This window comes from Channa argus, chromosome 5 (genome assembly GCF_033026475.1).
Source record: "Channa argus isolate prfri chromosome 5, Channa argus male v1.0, whole genome shotgun sequence".
In the NCBI taxonomy this organism is placed as follows: domain Eukaryota; kingdom Metazoa; phylum Chordata; class Actinopteri; order Anabantiformes; family Channidae; genus Channa; species Channa argus.
The window spans coordinates 28,013,771-28,034,095 of NC_090201.1; the positions used below are offsets into that span (position 1 = coordinate 28,013,771).

General features: G+C 42.2%; 1 protein-coding gene across 4 annotated transcripts in view; it reads left to right on the forward strand.

Annotated features, from left to right (window-relative positions):
- The window catches only part of grm7 (glutamate metabotropic receptor 7), a 210,948-nt gene that overhangs the window by 112,223 nt on the left and 78,400 nt on the right, over positions 1 to 20,325 (forward strand). For all 4 annotated transcript variants that reach the window (XR_010914455.1, XM_067505108.1, XM_067505107.1 and 1 more), the window contains exon 4: positions 493 to 647. Coding sequence is in view for 3 of the 4 variants with exons in the window: in XM_067505108.1 (XP_067361209.1) it covers positions 493 to 647 (155 nt within the window). In the remaining variant the exon portion in view is untranslated. The remainder of the gene's footprint in view (positions 1 to 492; positions 648 to 20,325) is intronic.

The window sequence follows — 20,325 nt, forward strand, 5'->3', positions numbered from 1 at the left end:
TGGTTTCTAGTCTTTTTGCAGTGTTGTTTTTTGTGTTGTGGTTTTTCGATTTGTTTTATTTTTTTGTTTGTTTTTGCTTTAGATTAGTTGTTTGTTTCACCTTGTTGTGCTTGTTGTGGTGGTTTTTTTGTTTGTTTGTTTTATTGGGATTTCTGTTTTTTTTGTTGCGTGTTTTGTTTGTGGTTTTACTTTAATTGCATTTTTGCTGTTTGTTTTGGTAGCTATTGTTTTTATTGTGTTCTGTGTTTAGAGAAAAGCAGCATTTTCTTATTCCGTAAACCAATAACAAACATATTGCCAATAAAATATTTTAATGTAAAAGTAAAACTGTTGAAATAACCGTTTTTTTATTTTGGGTTATTACATTCAGTCATACTGGGTCAGAACAACCTGTTGGTTCTGGCACCTTTGTTTGTGCTTTGCTGTTAAGGTAAAAAAAAACAATTGACTATGACACAATCACACTTAGAGAACGTCTGTGTTTAAACACAGGGGGATTCTGAATGCCAGCAAGCGAGCGGAGCAGGTCGGCCATTTCCTGTGGATTGGCTCCGACAGCTGGGGGGCCAAAAACAGCCCCATCCACCAGCTGGAAGACGCTGCGGTAGGAGCCATCACTATACTGCCAAAGAGAGCCTCCATCATCGGTGAGTTCACTTACCAATCTCTAGAATTTCACATTTCTCCATTCACCTGTGTGGATGAGCTTTTTCAGTTACCTCCGGATTCTTAGCTTTTACATTTCTGTTTCCCATCTGAGCTGAACTATTGCAAAACTCATCAGTGAGAACATACACTCTGTTCCATTTCTGGGTTTCCTTTGACACAAAATTGCAAAGAACACTGTTGATGATGATTACATATCATCATCATCATCATCATCATTCGTCCATCATCAGCACTTACTAAATCTGCAGAACTCAACTCAAAGATTAGACCAAACTTTCTATGGTTTAGGATAAAGAGAAGAGTTCTCCCTCAGTCACTGTTGGATCTGATTCTGTAACGTGTCTCATCTGACCCACAATGACCTGGTTGAACAAGAGTTGCCAAATGGACGTTAGTCGTTGTGCATTTCTGTTACTGAATGAGTCAAAGAGAGAGAGAGAAGATCAGAAAAGAAAAGGTGAATTTAGTTTGTGAGATCTGTACAGTTTGCAACTCAAATCTGTAGTTCGTAAAATCACCTTGTTATTGTGTTTGGTTTAGATTATACAGGTTTAGTCTTATTTTGATCATGAAAAGCCTAATTACGTTTTCTAGATTATTGTAATTTGTTGACTAATACCTAAACAGCTGTGCAGAGTGTGGTAGAGCAGAGCAGATAATAGATCAGCAGATGGATTTAGAGTCATATGCTAGTGCTCGCTAAAGCTGCATATTTACTGAACATCAAAAGATGTAGATATGACACATTTAGCTTCAAGACTAATGTGCATCAGCAGGTTTGTGTTAAACATGAAACAAGAAACAGGCAAACAAACGTAGTATTCATATAAAACATATAACCTCAGTTATATGTTGGATTATCCAACAGTGGATCGAAACCCTGTCCCAGCTCGATCCCTGGTCCTGGCTATATGTCTAAGTGTCTCTGGGCGAGACACTGAACCCCCAACAGCCCTTTCCCACCCCCAGCAGTGCAGTGCCGGTCCAAGCCCAGTAGAAATTGGGGAGGGTTTCATCCAGAAGGGCATCCGGCGTAAAAACTGTGTAAATACTAAAAGTCAAACATTTAAAAGTTGGCTCATGGAGTGTGTCAGTGCTAAGCTAAGCCAACTATCTCCTTGTCCAAAGGGATTTATTCAACTCTTGGCACAAAGGAAAAAAGCGTGTTTCCTAAGATGTGGAACTATTCTTTTAAGATGCAGATGAACAAATCACTGGCTGACATCATAAAAAACACAATTGCTGATCAGAGGGAACAAAAGTGATGTTCAGAGTGACTTCAGGAAAAACCAGAGCAGACAGCGACTGTTTCCTTCCTGCTGATGACAGCGTTCAGATTAACTCTGGTATCACAGAGCAGCTACAGACAACTCGAAGCACGGCTGTCGTTTCAGACAAAGACGCTGTCAGGGAAATAAATCTGCGTTTGTTGTGTCAGTTCTGTTAACATGAAGACTTCAAATAAAATGTGAATTCTCTGTTCTTTAGATTTTCCCTGATACACAGATACTACAGTGAGGAGCTTAATGCAAAGCGAACAAATCAGATTTTCCTCTGTGGAATCTAAGTCCTCCTGCAAACACATCGAAGCCTCCGTAATCATATTGTCAATGTTTTGGTGTAACGTCAATATCTGACTTTTTCTTCTGCTCAATAATACATTTGAGGGTATGTTCGAAATGACAGTCCCTGCCAGGAGCTCAATATAGTGGAACCCCCCCCACTAACTTCTCTTACTAGTTAAATGTCAAACACTTTAATATCTTCAAACTAAATCTAACATAAAACCAACACATCCTGAGCAAACACAAAATACAAGTTTGAAGTTGTACTTATTGAAGCATAAAGGTGATGAGATACAAATTAGGCCTGTGGGAAAAAAGTATTCGCTTCCATACTTACTGCATCCAGCATCCTACCACACTGAACTCCACCATCCATCCATCTGTCTGGGAAGAGCTACAAAGCTGTTTCTGGGACTCTCATGACCATAGACCAAAACATAGAGAAGACATGAACCAACAGTGAACGACCAAGAAGACGACTCATCCAGGGAGTCATAGCCCCTCTCACCTTAACAAATGTCTGTTTTCATGACTCCATTGTTTGAAGGACACAGGGTAGAAACTGCATCATGGTGAGGTGCAAATCTCCAGTAAAGCTCATCTGAATTGTACCAAAACAAACCCAAATGATCCTCAAAGCTTTTAGAAGAATATTCTATAATCTTAGTCTAAAGGTGAACTGTTTGGACTGTTTGGACATCAGGGGTTCCGGTTCATGTGAACCCTACAAAAAGAACACCCGACCTACAGTCCAGCGTGGTGGTGTTGTGGGGAGGCTGTGCTGCATCAGGACCTAGAGGTTATAACTTAGGGAAACATGAATCCAGAACATCCGCTCATCAAAAAGATCCCAACCTTCAGAGGAAGTTGAGCTCAGAATGACTCAAAATGAATCCAAGTTCTGGAGTCTAACCAATCCAGACCTGAACTAGCTATTTAGTGTAATTACTTTTTAAACTGCTGATTTAGGTGTCAAATTACCTTTTTGCTTATGTAAATACAATGATTATCGTATGTTTGAAGATCTGAGCTACAAACCCAAAGAGAGCAAGTCAGGAACAGGGTTAATATTTGCTCACAGCTGATGCAGACTGTCTCAGAGCCTAGAGACTCTAACGCTCGTTTCTGAAAAATGATTGAGGGAATAGGGGACATTTTCTGGCCTAAAGACAGTGGCAGAGAATACTGGGGCATGATGGGCGGTCAGGTAAAGGGCGACAGAGCCTTTAGATCAGAGAGTGATCTGTAGGAGCTGGAACAGTAGAGGAGAACAACTTTGTCCTCATGATGACTTAACTCCTCCTTCCTCACTCTGTCTGAGCAGGACAGCTCCATGTGTTGTGCTGTAATTTGATTAAACACAAGATAATTCATGAAAGTGCACCATGTCAGCACAATGCTGTAATAATGAAGGCCTGAAAACTAGGTCAGCCTCTTTCATACAAGGCCTGAAGACCAGGTGGTTTTGTCTCCTCCAGGGTTGGTCAGGTTGGGGAGGTGAATAATGTGAAAAATCCCTTCGCTCCCTGAATAGTGAGGTTATCTCACAACACTCCTACACTACAAATATACAGACATCAGCCACAACATTAATACCAGGGGTCTTATTATAATAATATAGTGATCAGCCACTGATCAGTCTGTAGCTGCACAGCAACATGTGATACATGTGTGTGGAGAGGTGGTACAAGTACATGCAAAGCAGATTGTGTTTACACTCATGCTCACTCATTTCCTGTCTTTGTTGGCTCAGTGCTGCATTTCTGGCCAGTGTCCACCACCTGCACATCAGTGCAAGGCCTCTGGCAGAAAATGTGTAGCCTCATATTGTAGTCTGAGCCCTTTGGCTTGTCATGAAAATGTAACTTTGAGCTGCCGGTCTGAACACAGCCTCCATACAATGGCTGCTGATTGCTAAGACTGAGCCCAAGAGAGGAAGTGAGAGAAATGTGGAGCATGAAATTCTGAGGACAAACACTGGGAGAACAAAAGAGAAACAGAAATTAGAAAGTGTAAGAAAGTCGGAGATGAGAGGTGGAGGGATGGAAAATGAGACCAAACGACTCTTGTGGCAGAGGACGCCTGCTGAGTCTGCAGCCTCCAGCTGAGATGGATCCACTTCCAGAGGCACTTACACCCTGTAATCCACCGAAAACTTCTCAATGAATGGACTGTTTTGAACCAAAGAAAAGAATTAACACCTTATAATTGGGCAGCAGCCTGCAATGTTTTTGCAATCTGAATCAACACAGCGAGCTGCTGTGATCATTGCTAACCTGCCTCCTCAGGAGCTTCCCCGTGTGGGAGTGAAACAACTAATAAGTTTGGGCTGCTTGTGTTTGCTCGTATTTTAGATATAATCTGAGCAGATTAGTTTGTCTTACTGTAGATCAGGATCATGTCACATAACTAAACACCAAGATGACTGTGGTTCATCTGAAGTTTGACATTTTGGAAAATCGTCTTGAGTCAGATTTTCGAGTTGATCTCATTTTCAATTTTCCTGTGTAACCCTCAAGTTGCACTGGCAGCAGGTTAGCTGAGCTTAGCAAACCGATTGGAAGCCTGGGGAACACCCATCCTGGATGAGTCCAAATGTAACAAACTCCACCTGTCAGCACCTGTAAATTCACTGATCTGTTAAATAATGTCCCCTTAATGTCACAGTGGGTTCAATGTCTGCTGCCTTCATTTTATTTCTTTAATATGCTTTGGTAAAAATTGTCTGACAAATGATTAAATCCTTAAAGACTCTTTAGTTGAGCTTCATCGGTAAATGGAGCTCAACGACTTATTTTTTCCTTGAACCCTGTTTCTTCATGGGAAATCATGAGAACAGCTGGGGACATCTTGTAAAAATGTCCTCGGTTTGTTAAATCTAGACTCTGCGAGTTCAAACATCCGCGGGTTTATATTTGATCGAGTGCATAGTTTACACATGATCGGGTCAGGTTACTTCAGTTACTCATAAACTCTGTAAGCTCAGAAGGAGCCGGGGGCGAGAGAGGTGCGAGAGATAATTGCTCGAATTGAGTTTTTTTTTCCCCACTTCCTTCAGAACATATTTGCTGGTGCCATTTAGTTTTGGACTGAATTTCCAGAAGACAGCTCTTCTACACAGTGTGGGCAGAGAAGTTGTACCATGAGCACAATGTAAATGTTAAGGGTCAGTGGGAAAGTGCACGGCTGGAATAATTTTTGACTCCTCCACCTCCCTGGATGGCAGCGTACCAAAGCATTTGACCCTGCGTTTTCAGGTCTCGCTTTACAAATGTGTGTCAGTGGGATTTTAAAGAAAACCCATCTAAGATGCAGCGGAGGAAACTTTTCCTAGGCACAAAATCCAACTGCAGGCCTGGTTTTTATATGCGGAGACGGTGCCGAAAGGAACCCGGAGGAAGTTGGTTGAAGACAGATGCCTTCCCGCACTCGGCTTCCACCTCCACCCACTGCTCTCCATCCTCCCTGTTTATGTGTGTGAGCTCTTTAAAATACCTTCAGTGTCCTTCTGCACACGTTTATCTGAGACGGATAAAATTGGACGGATTCTTTACGTTGTGTCTCAAAGGTAGGACTGGCTGTGGACATCATGCTTTTATGAAGAAGCCCTTTAAAACAGAAGCCTTAAGTTGCTCCAGTTATGACATCTTTATATCGGCCTTTTAAACTGTGCAGCCACCCAGGTTTCCCAGTTTGACAGCAGAGGAGTTCATATGTGGACCGTCCGGAAAAAAGTACCAACATCCAAATAACCAGAAACTTTGCACAAAGTCCTGTTGCAGTGTGAACAGTGCTGAGGACGCGACGTGCGTGTCTCTATATTTGAATGATGTTTCCTGACTTAATCAAATGTGGCCAAAGCAGCTTATCCTCCAAACAGTGATCTGCTGAGTGTGACACATTGAAATGCTGCTTTATAATTAGAGATTATGTATCATGCACCACTGCCTCTGCAGTCAACATCTCTTCCGTTATTTATCTGTCGAAGCTGAACGGAGCCTGGTGCTGTTGTTTTACAGCCTGTTTAGCAAGTTTATTACAGAGGTTGTGACATTTAGGGATGTCACGGTAGAATTCACACTTGGAGTGGTTATGATCTACGCACTGTTAAACTTGGTGGAATTGCAGGAAGTCAAGTAGCTTTTTACACATCGCCACCAAATCTCATTTTAATTCGGTCTTTTGCTTTTCTCCGAATCTGAGGCACCTGAACATTGTTTGCTATTCATCCAGAGCTGCAAACGTCTCACCTTTCTGCAACATTTATGAACATCTCCTGCAGAAGCAGCTTCAGTCGATCCCTCCTCACACTTAAACCGCTGCTCAGATGAGTTCGTTCTGTCTCTCGCTGCTCTGCGTAGTGTGAATGAACTGAATTAGAGGAGGTTTTAAATCATTAATGCCTCATTCCATCGGTCAGTTCTAATCATTCTTCTCTTAATCTATGTTTTATCAAGGGTGTGATTGTTCTGACCCTATGTGTGTAATAAATGTGGTTTGAGAAAGGGTTCAACCCTTGCTGGTGCGGTCTCCTCCACATCTTGTTCATATAAGACTACAATGTTTTTCCCGGCTTCTGTGTTCTGCCACAGATGAAATTGTTGACTGGATTCTATTCAGAGGTTTGTTCAGTTTTGTTTTTCATATTCTTAACAGCAGTAGCATCTCCAGGACGACGCTGGGGTGGAAAGTGGGCGTACAGAGTGCACAACTGTCACACCAGAGAAGTGGATTTTTTGTTCAGCTGGTTGCAGTAGCAGAAAGTGAATGTGCTGCGTTTGTTTTTAATGGCCCACAGCTAATTGGCTTCTCAGTGCACTGTAGCCATGTGTGACGTGCATCAAAAGCCTTGCACCTGTTGGTTTCTGTATAAACTCCTACTCCTCTGTCGGCCTCTTGATGCACAGCAACTCTGTGAACACGTGTCTGCTGTGTCTGTGTGGTGAGCTGGGTGTAAAAATCTGATTTTGGCTACAGTCTTTACATAACTTGAAGGCCTCCATTATTATTGCATTGATTGTTTACTCCAGAAAACATCAGATCCTCGTAAAAATGTTCTCCCACAGTGCAGTGTGACATGTTTTAAATAATTGGTTTCATCTGCTCAACAGTCGCGAGTTCTCAGATACTTTATTCTAGTGTAAAAATAAGGGCACAAACAAATGCTGTGATTAAAAACAGCAGATCATTTGTAATTAGCGGTAATTACAGTTGTTGCTGATGGTGATGGCGCGGCCACTTGCAGGCCAGTGTGCAGCCATGTTCAGAGGAGTGTGGGGTCCTCAGCTCATGCAGTGGGAATCCTCTCTGGCAGCCTGTCACAGTGGATTCTTCTGGTGCTGGTGTGAGCCCGAACACTAATCTGACAAACGGCAAAGAGATGGGAGGGAGAGACTCTTATCCACTGACACTGATCATGCTAAACATCCTTTCTCCTACTTCACACCAGAGTTATTGTCCTCTTTTCTTTCTGTCCTTCTTTCTGTTCTTGTTTGCTGCTTTGTCACTCATTCAACTGCCCTTGTTGCTCTTCCAGTGGCTGTAGCTCCGTCTGCCTGTGAAGTACAGGAAAAATTATAATGTTACCCGAAAACAGCAGAGCATAATGAGCAGTCGCTCTGTGATGTGTAGCTTTTCTTGCAACAACTTCTAAAGCTTTGGACACACCAAGCAAGGACTGGCAAAAACTGGACCGTTCACACTTAAAGACCGATTTCACCAACTATCACATCTGACTGAATAAGCTGGAGGCAACGCACTTAAGCACTGGTCAGGAACGACTGGACATGCTACACTCCAAATCCTGTGAAAGTGGGAAATTCACGCGTGGTCTTGTGCCAAAACAAATATGGCAGTGACGTTTAGCTTTGACTTTGTAACTTGGCAATTTGTGTTAAGAACAAAAGGAGCTAAATCGTGGATGTAAAAGTGAGGACAATGCTGACTATAGAGTCTGCAGAAGGAAATGAAGGTAAAATAGCTTAATAATCATGTAACTTTATGACTATAACTTTATCTATAACATATCTATAAACTAATAATTTAACTTAAATAAGTTAAAAAAATAACTTTATTGGAATCAAATATTCCTTATTTCCCTCAGAAGCGTCGTAGACAACAAGAATCAGAATATTAAAGTAAAGCACAGTTCACACCAAGCAACTGCAACATCAACACCACCTGGTAGTTTTAGGGCTACGACTGCTCCAAGTATATAAGCTGTGAGTTTCCTACTTGAGTAAATGTACAGAGTTAAATTTCAGTGGCTGTTCCACAGCGAGGTTTTTATATCAGGGAAATGGAGGAAAACTAAAATAACTGACCTGAAACCAGTAATATGTCTTTGAAGACATAGGTATAAGTGAGGCACCGTGCCGAACACTTGGGACTCGGACCAGAAGTCCCTTAGCAAAAGTCTCTAAAGAGTGTGATGCCACCGTCTGTGCGTACTTCCACAATATTCTGTTGATTGTTTCTTAAAATATGTGTGAAAATCTGATGATGTGATGATGGTTCACCGCCACTTTTAGAAAACCCTCGGGCGAAGCTTATTATTCCTGTCCAAGAAACCTTTATCACTTGTTTCTGTGCTCCAACATGTCTGTGTCTCCTCTCGCAGCCTTATGTGAAACCACTTTCACCTCACAAGCCTCTTTTCTTTTCAAATTAAGAATTAGTCTTATCTTAAATGAGGGTATTAAACAACTTTCTCCAATTGTTTTCTCCACTCAAGGCACAGCTAAATAAGGGCTGGTAATTGACTTTTTTCACTTGTTTACTGGCTCTGGCCCCGGCGGCCGTTTTGGCTCTGACTTGAGCCCTTGGCAGTTAGTTTTAATTTTGGCCATTACAGTCAGAGCTTGGCTCCAGTTTTAGCTGTGACCCCTGGTGGCTTCTGTTTGTTGTGTTACTTGTTGTCTTTGGATGAGTCAGCCCAGCACAGAAGAACAATGTCCTACCAGGAAACACTTTATCCCCTGTGCAATAGCACAAACACATGGTGTCTCTATGAGCATAGGGTCATATGTGAGAAGGTAAACCCCTGCTCACATGGGGAACTGTTGTATGAGTCCTCTGGAAGATGAATATTCAAAGAGACTCCCAGACTGCAATAGAAATAAGAGACAACCTCAAAATGTTTATTATCCACACAATCGTCACTGACCTCAGTCCACTGTTACAGCTTTTCATCCTGAAAATAATCTTTTTCTGCTTGGAAAGCTATTTGTTTCTGGATCACTTCCTCTAATGTCCTGTGTGTTGAACTTCACTTCCGATGAAGAGGCCACATCAGACGAGTAGGGCGGTTGATCCCAGAGATCCCAACGAAGACGATGATCGCGATGGCTCGTGACGAAAGAACCAAACTTTCAACATGTGCTTGGACCTGATGTCCCAGGGCGTCCCACTCTCAGAGTACCAGATGGAAACAGAGCAAACCACTTGGACAGCTCCTTGAGTTGGTGTTAGGACATCAAGCGGAGATCTCAGCTTTCGTGTGGATTCTGCTGTTGAGAAACTGCGATGGAAATGGTTGAATAGGAGCATTCACTTGATCTCAGTACAGAAATGCACCATGCACTTCTACATTTGTTTCCTGTCTTCATGATGAAAACAAACTAGACAGTGAAATCATTTTCCTCTGGGGGGGAAAGAAAAGGGGGCCTTAGGTTAAGATTTCTATCAGATCAGATGATATGTAAATGCTTTGTAATACTAAAGACAAATAATGTCAGAAAATGTGCACAGTACACAGGAAAAACAGACGTTTGCATCAGATAATCAAAGTAATACATTTGGATTTGTTTACATCCATAACATTTGGTTATGGCTGTAACTGTGCGGTTTCCACAAAATAAAAGCCTTAGTTGGAGCATTTTCTCTCTCAAAAATATTCCACAAGACAACGAGACTGCAGAGTCATGCAGACCCAGCCTCCTTTAACTGCTCCTGAACACACACCCCAGTCACCAGCACGCACACTGTGAACAGCGTGACGTTTGCAAAGCAAATATTTTCCTGTGACCGAACACTTTCAGGCCCCATGTAGCTGCTGTTAGCTGAGCATGAAGAGAGCAGCTCCCCCAAGAGCAGAGTTGAGCTCTTCTTCCTTCAAGCCCATCATTGCAATTGGTTATGAATGTGCCCACCAGATTCCTATTTAGCCACCTGCTAAGAAAATCCCCCAGGTGCTGGGATCTGTTCATTGGGTTCCACCTTCAGCGAGAGTTTGTTTAAAAATGAAGGGAGATTGATTGATCTCTTCTTTTAAAAGATGACACTTGTCTAACACTTCAACACTTGTCGAATCTGAGCGACGTCGGCAGCTACATGGCACCTAGTGGCAAGTGCTGTGATACCTGCCCCCCCCCCTCACTTCACAGGTGCTCTGTATCCTGTAACGTATGCAGCACATACCCTGAGAGATAAATCATGTACCCTGCAGCACCAAACAGCGTGAACAGAAATATGCACCCACATGTAGATTCCCCAACAGAAACTCTCATCTCACCACTTTTCTTTGATCCTTAGCTGTTAACCTCACATATACAAACTTTAAAAATACATCAGTGTATTAAGTGAGAAATCCAGCAGAAGCAGCCACAGGATTTCACGTTGACCCATCTTTATCTTCTTAAAGTCATAAACTTATTTTGCTTAAAGAATTAACTCCTTCGAGGAAACTGTGTCTTAATCTTGGACCAGAATCCTCCAGGGACACAGACGAGCATCAAAACAAAGGCAAAAAACGATGATTTTCCTTCAGAACATCCCTCACATGGGAAAACCTGGTTTGCCACATTGTTTGAATTGATTAAATCTTATTTGACTTGAGGTGTTTTCATGAATTATATTTCTACATTAGAAAGTGTTAGAAGCTTCCTAATGTCTTAAATTGTCATCAGCCAGAGAATGAGACTAAATCGGATTAGCTGGTAGAAATTTAAAAAGCCAAATCTGACATCTGTGTTAATAATTGTTTCAGAAAAAGTCTGTGGCCTCAGTCGGTGTAAGAGATCTAGCTGAGTTTGTTTTGTGTGTTTTGAATCCTTACTTAAGCTTAATGGCTTTCATAAAACTCTTTTTTTTATGTCCCAGGTAAAAGTGAAAAATCACACATTAAATCTTTGCCAAAGCCCTGGAAGCTTTGGGCTGCAGAGTGTGAAGCTGGACATGCAGAAAGGAAGCAGGTTGGCTTTAAGCACCGACCTGTGGACACCAGATGGACGCTCATGAAGCTAGCGAGTGAGCAGCCGCCGTAGTCCAACAGGGCTTTGACGCACCGGAGATGCAGTGACACTCCTACAAACACACACAGGGTGGATATGATGACAGGGACACGGCCCTGAGGTGGGGGGGGGGCTAACTGCACACGTCACATGCTATTCTAGGCTTCTCACGTCACACTTGCTGCTCCCCACGACTGACCTCAGTTCACAAGGTCTGAGGCTCTGTTTGACTCATTTGTATTCACTGGGTGCAGCAGTTAAAAAAAAAAGTTATTGAAAGTAAAAATGTAACAGGAAGGTCACTGAAAAGCCTCAAAAACATCATATTCTGTCCAAAGGCTTCATGTTGATTCATCACACTCTGACGTCCCTGCATCATTTTTGTGTAGCTCTGGTCACCTGCACGCTGCCTTTGAGTGGAATATCTTTAACTGTTTGATGAATAATAAGAAAACAGTACAGACTTTAATGATCAAATCTTTTCTTGTAGCCCCACTAACAGATCACATGCTGCTTTTATTTGCTGTGTTATGTTCAGGGATTTGCACAGAATTTTGCTAAACCTTTATGAAACATAGTGACTTTTTATGAATGGCCATCATTTGGTCAACATTTTTTATTGTTTATGACCAAACATCTGCAGAAGTAATGACCTTCGCGACAGTGGCATCTACTGTATTTATTTATTTATGTGCACTGTTCCATTTCAGAAAAATATCATCTCAAACACCTTACTTATAGTTTAGGATCTTACAAAAACAGAAAACAACGTGAACCAGAAGTGGGGAGCACAGGTCTGTAGTAGCATATCTAGGAGCTGGTTCCACAGGAGAGGAGCTTTATAATTAAAGGCTCTGCCTCCTATTCGACTTTGGAAAGTCTGAGAACCACAATTAGACCTGGATTCTGAGATCGAAGTGGTTTATTAGAGTAATGACGTACTATGATAACATAAGCTAATCGGACAGAAAAACTAAATTTAAAAAAGTGAATCTCTGCTAATGTTAACAATTATCTTGGCCAGAGAACTGAAATCACAATCTACAGTATTTTCATTTCATGGACTTTTGGCTGGTTTAAAAACTTTAAACTTTAGATGCTTTCTTGCTTCTCTGTTCACTTTGATTTCTCTTGAACTCAGCTGCCTCTTAGATAAACTGTCAAAAGAAGGAACATTAATACGCTGAAAATCTATGACTTTGCAGACATGAGGTTCAGTCAGAAAATGTCGGAAGCTTTAAAGTCATTTGTTGTTTGTGTCCCAATTAGGAGCACGAGGAGCCTGTTGACAGGTGAGAGCAGGGGGAGACGGGGAGGTGGTACCTGATGGAGATGAGAGGGAAAAGTCAAAAGAGCAGTTAGAGAGCGATTGATAGCATCATTAAAAGGCACAGTGTGTTTTACAGGAAGGTGTCCGTGAGCCTGTGTGTGCGTGTGTTGGATCGATGGCCAAGCGGTAGAAAGACCAGAGGAAACTCCTCCTGCCTCTCTTCAAAGCCTCCTTCATTATGCATGTGCAGCAATTACCTGAGGTCTGAGAGGAAATGTAACTGGGGCCAGATGACTTTCTGATTAGTGGCTGCAATCACAGGGTCAGAGGGGCAGCAGCACTTCTGTGAGCACACACACTCCACTCTGTAACTGATGGGTGGTGGGCTGCTTGATGTTACTGTCCTTCTTTCTTTTGTTCTTTTCCTTCTGCACATTGTCAAACTGTGAAAGCAGGAGCACGTTTACTGCAGCTTTCTCTGGTGCAGTGTTTTCAGTCACAGCTGAACCCAACACACCTGCTGAATTCATGAAATGGACACATGGTGCGCTGACCTCACAAAACCACTGTGGTTGATGTCCACTGACGCTCTAGTTCAGCAACCCTGTCTCCAAAAAATTACGTTCCTAGACAACTAAACTGCAAATGCAAAGACTTCATCTTTATGTTCTGCTGCAACGTGTTTTTTGAATGATTGAAACTTTCGTTAAGGGAAAGGGAGTCGCCAGTAGGTGGGTGACGCGTGTACAAATCATCAGACTGTCAAGCCAAAGACCTGAGACCGGTTCCAGAGTCTCGTGTCTGGTTCAGTTAACGCAAGGAAACCACTGACGTTGGGGTCTGAGAAAGATTTTACACGTGTAAAATGATTTTGTTGTAACTGTTTAAGACTATAGTCACATTGTACAACAGGATCACATGTTACTGCAGAAAACGAAACCGGTTAGTTTGCTGTAAGATCAGATAATTTGGCATCTCATTGACATGTTCTGTATAAACGTATTTGCAATTCGCCATTTACATGACATGTTCACATGCAGCTAGAATCCTGCATCAGAAAACAATGGGACAACATTCCTCTGCTAAAACGCCATTAACTGGGCCCAGATGTTGACAGACAGCTGTTAAAGAAGACAATGGTCAACATCACCCTGTGCCAACTTTTTCTTGAATTGGGGTTATATATTTCCTAGGAAAATGTAATGGCGTTTGCAGTTTAGTTTTATAGGACTGGAGTTTATAGGAGACTGTGCTGAGGCCGGAGTTAGTCAATGACAAAAGCTAATTTACTCAACAATAGTGTGTTTCATAAAAATGGATTAAAGAGGGAAAATAAAGCCCCTGGTTCACCTTGTTAAACAGATCTTCTGATGCCAGTCATTCCACTGGATCTGTCTCTGTCTCTCTCCCTGCGTCTCTCTGTGTCTCTCTCTGTCTCGATGTCTCTGTCTCTCTCTCTGTCTCGATTTCTCTCTCTGCCTCTGTCTCTATTTCTCTATATCTGTGTCTCTTTGTCTCTCTCTCTCTCTCTCTCTGTCTGTATCTCTCTCTGTCTCTCTCTTTGACTCTGTCTCGATTTCTCTGTCTCTGTTCCTCTGTCTCTCTCTCTCTGTGTCTCTCTCTCTCTCTCTGTCTCGATTTCTCTCTGCCTCTGTCTCTATTTCGCTGTCTCTCTTTGCCTTGATTTCTCTCTCTCTCTCTCTCTCTCTCTCTCTCTCTCTCTCTCTCTCTCTCTCTCTCTCTCTCTCTCTCTCTGTCTCTCTGTCTCTCTGTCTCTCTCTCTCTCTCTCTGTCTCTCTGTCTCTCTCTCTCTCTCTCTCTCTCTGTCTCTGTCTCTGTCTCTGTCTCTCTGTGTCTCTATCTCTGTCCCCAAAGTTTGAAAAGAAAACAACATTTATTGACCATGTTGTTGTGTTTTTGTTGTTTTACGGTGAACTACTTGAATAAGTCTTTCAGATTTAAATGTGACTCTGGAGGATAGAAGCTGCTTTGAGTCGATGTAAAGCTTTGAACCTTTGTGAAACATTGCTGCATTATAGCAAAGTCCCCATGGTATCACTGTTTCAATCAATGGGGCACTTAAAGCTTGATAACCGGCACAAACACTCATTGGTTTGGTTCCTCTGTTGGAGTAAACACCACTTACTTAAATGCAGTAAATATAAAGTATTGAGTTTGTGATGAAAGCAGGTTTGGTTTAGAGCGAGGGCAGCGAGTTCTCCACATCAGCACCAGAACAGCGCTGGCTGTTTTAATTAGTAGGCCGGTAGCTGCTGGTGGATACAGTCACAGCAACAAGTAATGCAACTAGTTCTCTGCATCAGTTGTTCATGAAATGTGATGTGATCTTCATCAAAGTTACAAATCTCAACAAACACGATATTTTAAAGCTGAAATAACACAGTCATGATCAACAATCAGAGTGATGGTAGAAAAAGTGATGGGAATGGTGTTTTAATAACTGGTTGGCAGCAATAACTGCAAACATCTGCTTCCTGTAGCTGTGGTTTAGAGCTGCACAACGTTCAGGAGTAATTTTGGACCATTCTTCCGGAAAGACCTGCTTCAGCTCAGTCAGATTCTTAGCACGCCTGGTGTGAATGACTCTCTTGACCACGTTCCAGAGCACCTGTATTGAGTTGAGGTCTGGGCTCTGACTGGACAACTTCTAAAGGTGGATTTTCTCTTCAAAGCCAATTTTTTTTTTGTAGATTGACTTTGATGTTTAGGGTCATTGTCCTGCTGCATCACCCAGCTTCTTCTCAGGTTCAGTTTGAAAACAAACACCATGACATTATTCTGTAGGAGATCTTGATGAATTTATTTTCCTCCCCACAATAGCAGCTGATCCAGGTCCAGGGGCAGCAAAGCAGGTCCAAACCATGATACTCCCTTCACTTTTCTTCACTCTTTTGAAACCATACATAACGCTGTGTGTTCCTCCCCAACAAAAGACGTTTTCTCAGTAGTGTGGTGGAGTTTCACGGTGGTCTTTGCCAAACTTCAGGTGTTGTTGGAGAATCATGGCTTCTTTTGTGGTGTCCTACCACTTTATACCACACAGTTAGCTGTATCTCCAGGGTTCTTTTTTCTTTAACAAGGATTCCAAGGATAGTAGGGAAGTACATGTGAGCTGTCTGTAGTGTTTTGTTTTAATGTAATTTATCTTGTAACTTAACCTACCCTGAAGTTGGTTTTGTGTGTATATGAAGTCATTCCTGCGGCGTCAAATGATGAAGTTCCTGGAGCATCCAATACCAACGCCAAAGGGTACTCGTCTTGTCAATATGATACGCAAAAGAACGTACGAGGCGGCACAGTTTGACGCCTTAGGAAGCATCAGTATGACTCTGTGGGATAAGAACATGTTGTGGTGTGTGTGGTGAGCTTGGCTGGACGTCCACATCTAAGGACATACTTGTATGTCTTGTTGTGAATTGGTGCTGTATAAATAAAGTTGAAATTAACTGTGGACTGCTGAACATCTGAAGCATTTCCAGCTCTATAGTAATTGTCAACTGTTGATTGTAGGTCTTCTCAGATCTTGTTACTTTTTATTTGTTTTGCGGGGAATTGATTTCATCAGCTGATGCTGCTTGTGAATAGCACACTGACACCATTTAATGAAGATCAGGTGACACTTCATGACCAGTTCGACTGCAAACTGTGTCGTTATTTTTTTCTGTATCTTGTAACGTTGTCACCTTCTAATACCAAACTGACGCTGGCTGAGTGAATCAGGAAGACGCAGCACTGCAGTCATATTAACGGCTCCAGAAGCAGCTCAGACACATCTGACCCAGTTAATCTCAAAGAAAGCGAGGACAGAGGTTGGTGCTGTGGCCCTGGTGAGTCACTGGGATAAAAGCATCCAGTGGCATCACGTCCTCCACAACAACCAGCAGCACACACAGTGATCAGGTGTTTAACAACAGCAGAGTGTGAATTCAGTACAGACAACTTAACTCTCAGCTTCTACACAGGAAGAGCTGGACAGGAATGTGCTGCTTCAAATGTTCAACATTACTGTCTGTCAAGTCTCATTTGCAGTCAAATGTAGTTCTGTAAAATGTTTGAAAGGAATGTTAAAGCTTCAAAACAGTTCATTTCATAGGACTGTAAGCTAATAGTGATTTTTATTTTATAGCATTAAGGACTGAAACCACGATGGGCTGTTTTACAAAGCCACAGTGACAGAATCTAACACTGAAAATTGAGATACGTGGGTCTGTGGTTCAGGGTGCAGCACTAGTGATTCACCACGAACGTGTCACAATAGTCTGACACTGATCTCGCTGTCACTGAATCTCTGACCCAGAAAATGTCAGAACAAGAAGTGGAAAACCAAACTGCAGAGAGGTGAAGCCACCTTCATTTTTTCCTGTGCGGACACACACACACACACACACACACACACACACACACACACACACACACACACACACACACACACACACACACACACACACACACACACACACACACACACACACACACACAGTAGCTGAATTAGCTATTAGCAGCCCCTGCTTGTGGTGTGTGATGGATCTGCAGACAACTATTCACTGTGATACTGAAAAAAACATAAAAACATGAAGATTCTCAGACAGGGTGTGAAAATATCGATATTCTCTAAGTGGATTTATGGACATTTACTCTTATTGGACGTGAGAGAGAAAATTCAATCCTTTAAGCATAAGACCCATAGACCCTAAAGAGATGTGCATCACGTCTGTTTGTTACTCGTCGCTCGTAGACGGGAAGTGAATTTCAGCAGCTCCTCTGTTTGGAAACCGGTCTTATCTTTTTTGTTTCCCACTCACGTTGCATTTTGGAACAAACTAAATCATATTCTCAGTCAGGTCTGGTCTGTCCTGCTGTTAAAACATGGCTTTTTTTTGTAGTGGAACTACTCACAGTAATTAGCTTCCCTATTATGTGCAGCATTTTGACCTCACAGGGACAGGTTTTGGAGACACGCGACTTGAATAATGATGGATGGATTGGTAGAGTGTAGCTAATTAGTTGTTACCAGTTGTGGGCAGCTATAGAAAATATGGTTTATTTCTATAATGCATTTCTTCACCAGCTGAGGCAAAGAAAGGCCACTGGGCTTCACTCATCCTGCACTAAATTAGTTTTCACCCTGTAAGAGCCACAGAAGCCAGCGCTTGCTGGTAATTAATGTTCAGTCAAGCTTTTGGCAAACGCCCTTTACCATGTTGTTTCAGTCCTGAGCAGGTTGTGTACGGAGCAAGAGGCAACAGGTCCTACGGATGACATTGAAATAGTTTGTAACTGTACCGCAGGACACACACACATCTGCAGGACAGTGTGTGTTCCTTCTAAAACATGTCAGTACATTTTTAGAAAATGTTGTATGGAGTGGTGTGTGTCTATAACCCGTCACCGTGGTTCCCCCTGACAGAGACAAGTCCTACATTTAATGGATGTTTTTCCACTAAATATTGACGTCAAAAATGTTCTGATGCTGATCTTTTTCTTGTATTTAGACGGATTTAGATTGTGAGAATTCCTTTTGGTTCCACTTGGCAGCTCTTTGGATAGCTTCTGATTTTTGAATTGCTTTGCCACATCCCTTTTAACTGAGCAGAGACATGAGCACTAGCTTTGGAGGCTCTGGCCCATGCACCTCCTGATCCTGTGCCCATAGGCTTGTTTAGTAGTCCATCCACAGCTTTGTCCAACAATTTCTGTAATTTTGTGAGAAGCCTTTCAATAGAATGGGATGAAGGGAGGCGAGGTCTGACCCTCTCTCTCAGCTCCTGCTTTTATACCTCATACAGCTGTGTCTGTCGAAACTGAGCATCCTATAATGAAAATCCTCCAGGAGAGACTGTGTCTCCAGGTCCTAAGAACAGCACATCTCCACCCTCTGTGTGTTTACAGACTTTTACCTCCACCTTCAGATCAGGTACAAACTCTTCTGATTTCCAACACGTTATGCAATCCCCTTCTGTATAAGCCCAGTCTCTCAGAAAGCAGGACGGGGACGACTGATTGTCCAGGACTTAGTTGGACACGATGCGTTTGCAAAAATGCACAAATAAAACACAATCTTGGTGATTGTGATGCGCACATGAAGCCATTCTGGAACGAATGAAACAGCACAGTGATGTACAGGAACTGTGGCAGTGCAGCTTGTGCACAGCACCCAGAGATCTGACATCAGCTGCACAAAGTAGGCTAAGTCCCATCAGGGCTTCATAAAAATTAAGATCAAACACCATGTTCACCAGTGAGGTTACATCCAGATGCAATTGTTGTAAAATCCCCACTTTCTCAAATGAATGCCCTGGATGCTGTTTCCCTAAAGCTCCTTTTCAACAAGTAATTACAAGGACATTTCTCTTTTGGTTTTATTTCAAGCTTTGGGGAGATGCTGCAGGAATAATCTGCCCTTCAGTCAGACACAGATTAATGTCTGCTCATTTGTTCTACTGAGCTTTTAGGAAAGAATGAGCTGCTTCCCGAGCTGATGTGGAGGAAATGCATTTACAGTAGACGGTACTTCTCTATCGTCATGGTTACAGTAAATATATGTTTAAGTGTATAGAACAGCTTCAGGCTTGGGGGGAAAAAAAACAAATCAAAGGTTCATCAGCAGCTTCTCCTGTTTAACCAGAGCTGACGCTGCTTTTACTGTTTCATAAGACAAAATTCATCCTCACCACATTAATTCTTTGAGGAACCGTGAGGAGCCAGCGTCTGTACAGATTGTTGTTGAGGGAAGATGATCCACTCTGTGTAGTTCCAGAAAATGCAACAGAGTGAGATGTCTTCACGCTGGAGAATCCCTAATTTCTAGATTGAATCAACTTTGACCCTAAATAAGTATCAAATCAAACTTCCTGTTGGCAGGAAGTTGGCAGAACTTCCTGTTGGGCCTCACTGTTCAGTTTTCTTTAATGGTTTGCTACTGTTGAGTTTGTGATCACAAAGAATGTACTTCTTCTAGTTGTTTGAGGTTATTTGTGTGTCAGAATATGTAACAGTGTGAGATACAGTTTGTTTTTGTTTTTTTGGTTTACATTCATTATTCATCATCTTCAATAAAGTAAACTTTAAATAGACGACAGCAGCACAGCTGTCCCTCTGCAGCCCAAAGTAACTGGGACTGGGAAATCAGACTGTTTGCTTGTCAGTCAGTGTCTGGAGAGATCGACATGGAGGCTGCCCCAGTTTTAGCATCCGCACTGTCTTTCTGTTGCATTGAAGCTCCACTCACAGACAGCGCTGGTGTAGGTGGAAAGATTAGTGATGCAGCAGGCAGGTGATTTGTTTGTCCTCAAAGTCTGTAATTTTAGAGATTGATGCGTGACAAATGCAGAGCTGATAAGCATCAGACTCTGACTCCAGACCAGGTTCAGGTGAGAACATCTGTGGGAAGAGTCATTTAACTAAAGTAGATATGATGCATGTTGAGATGCAGAGTGGGTGAAGACAAACCAGCAAGAGAGCAGAGATAGTTACGTTTTATTAAGTGTTTCAAATACTTTCAGAGTGATGAATAAACTGTTCAAATGATCAGAAAAAACATGTGGTAGAAATGTTTAATATGATGTCCAGT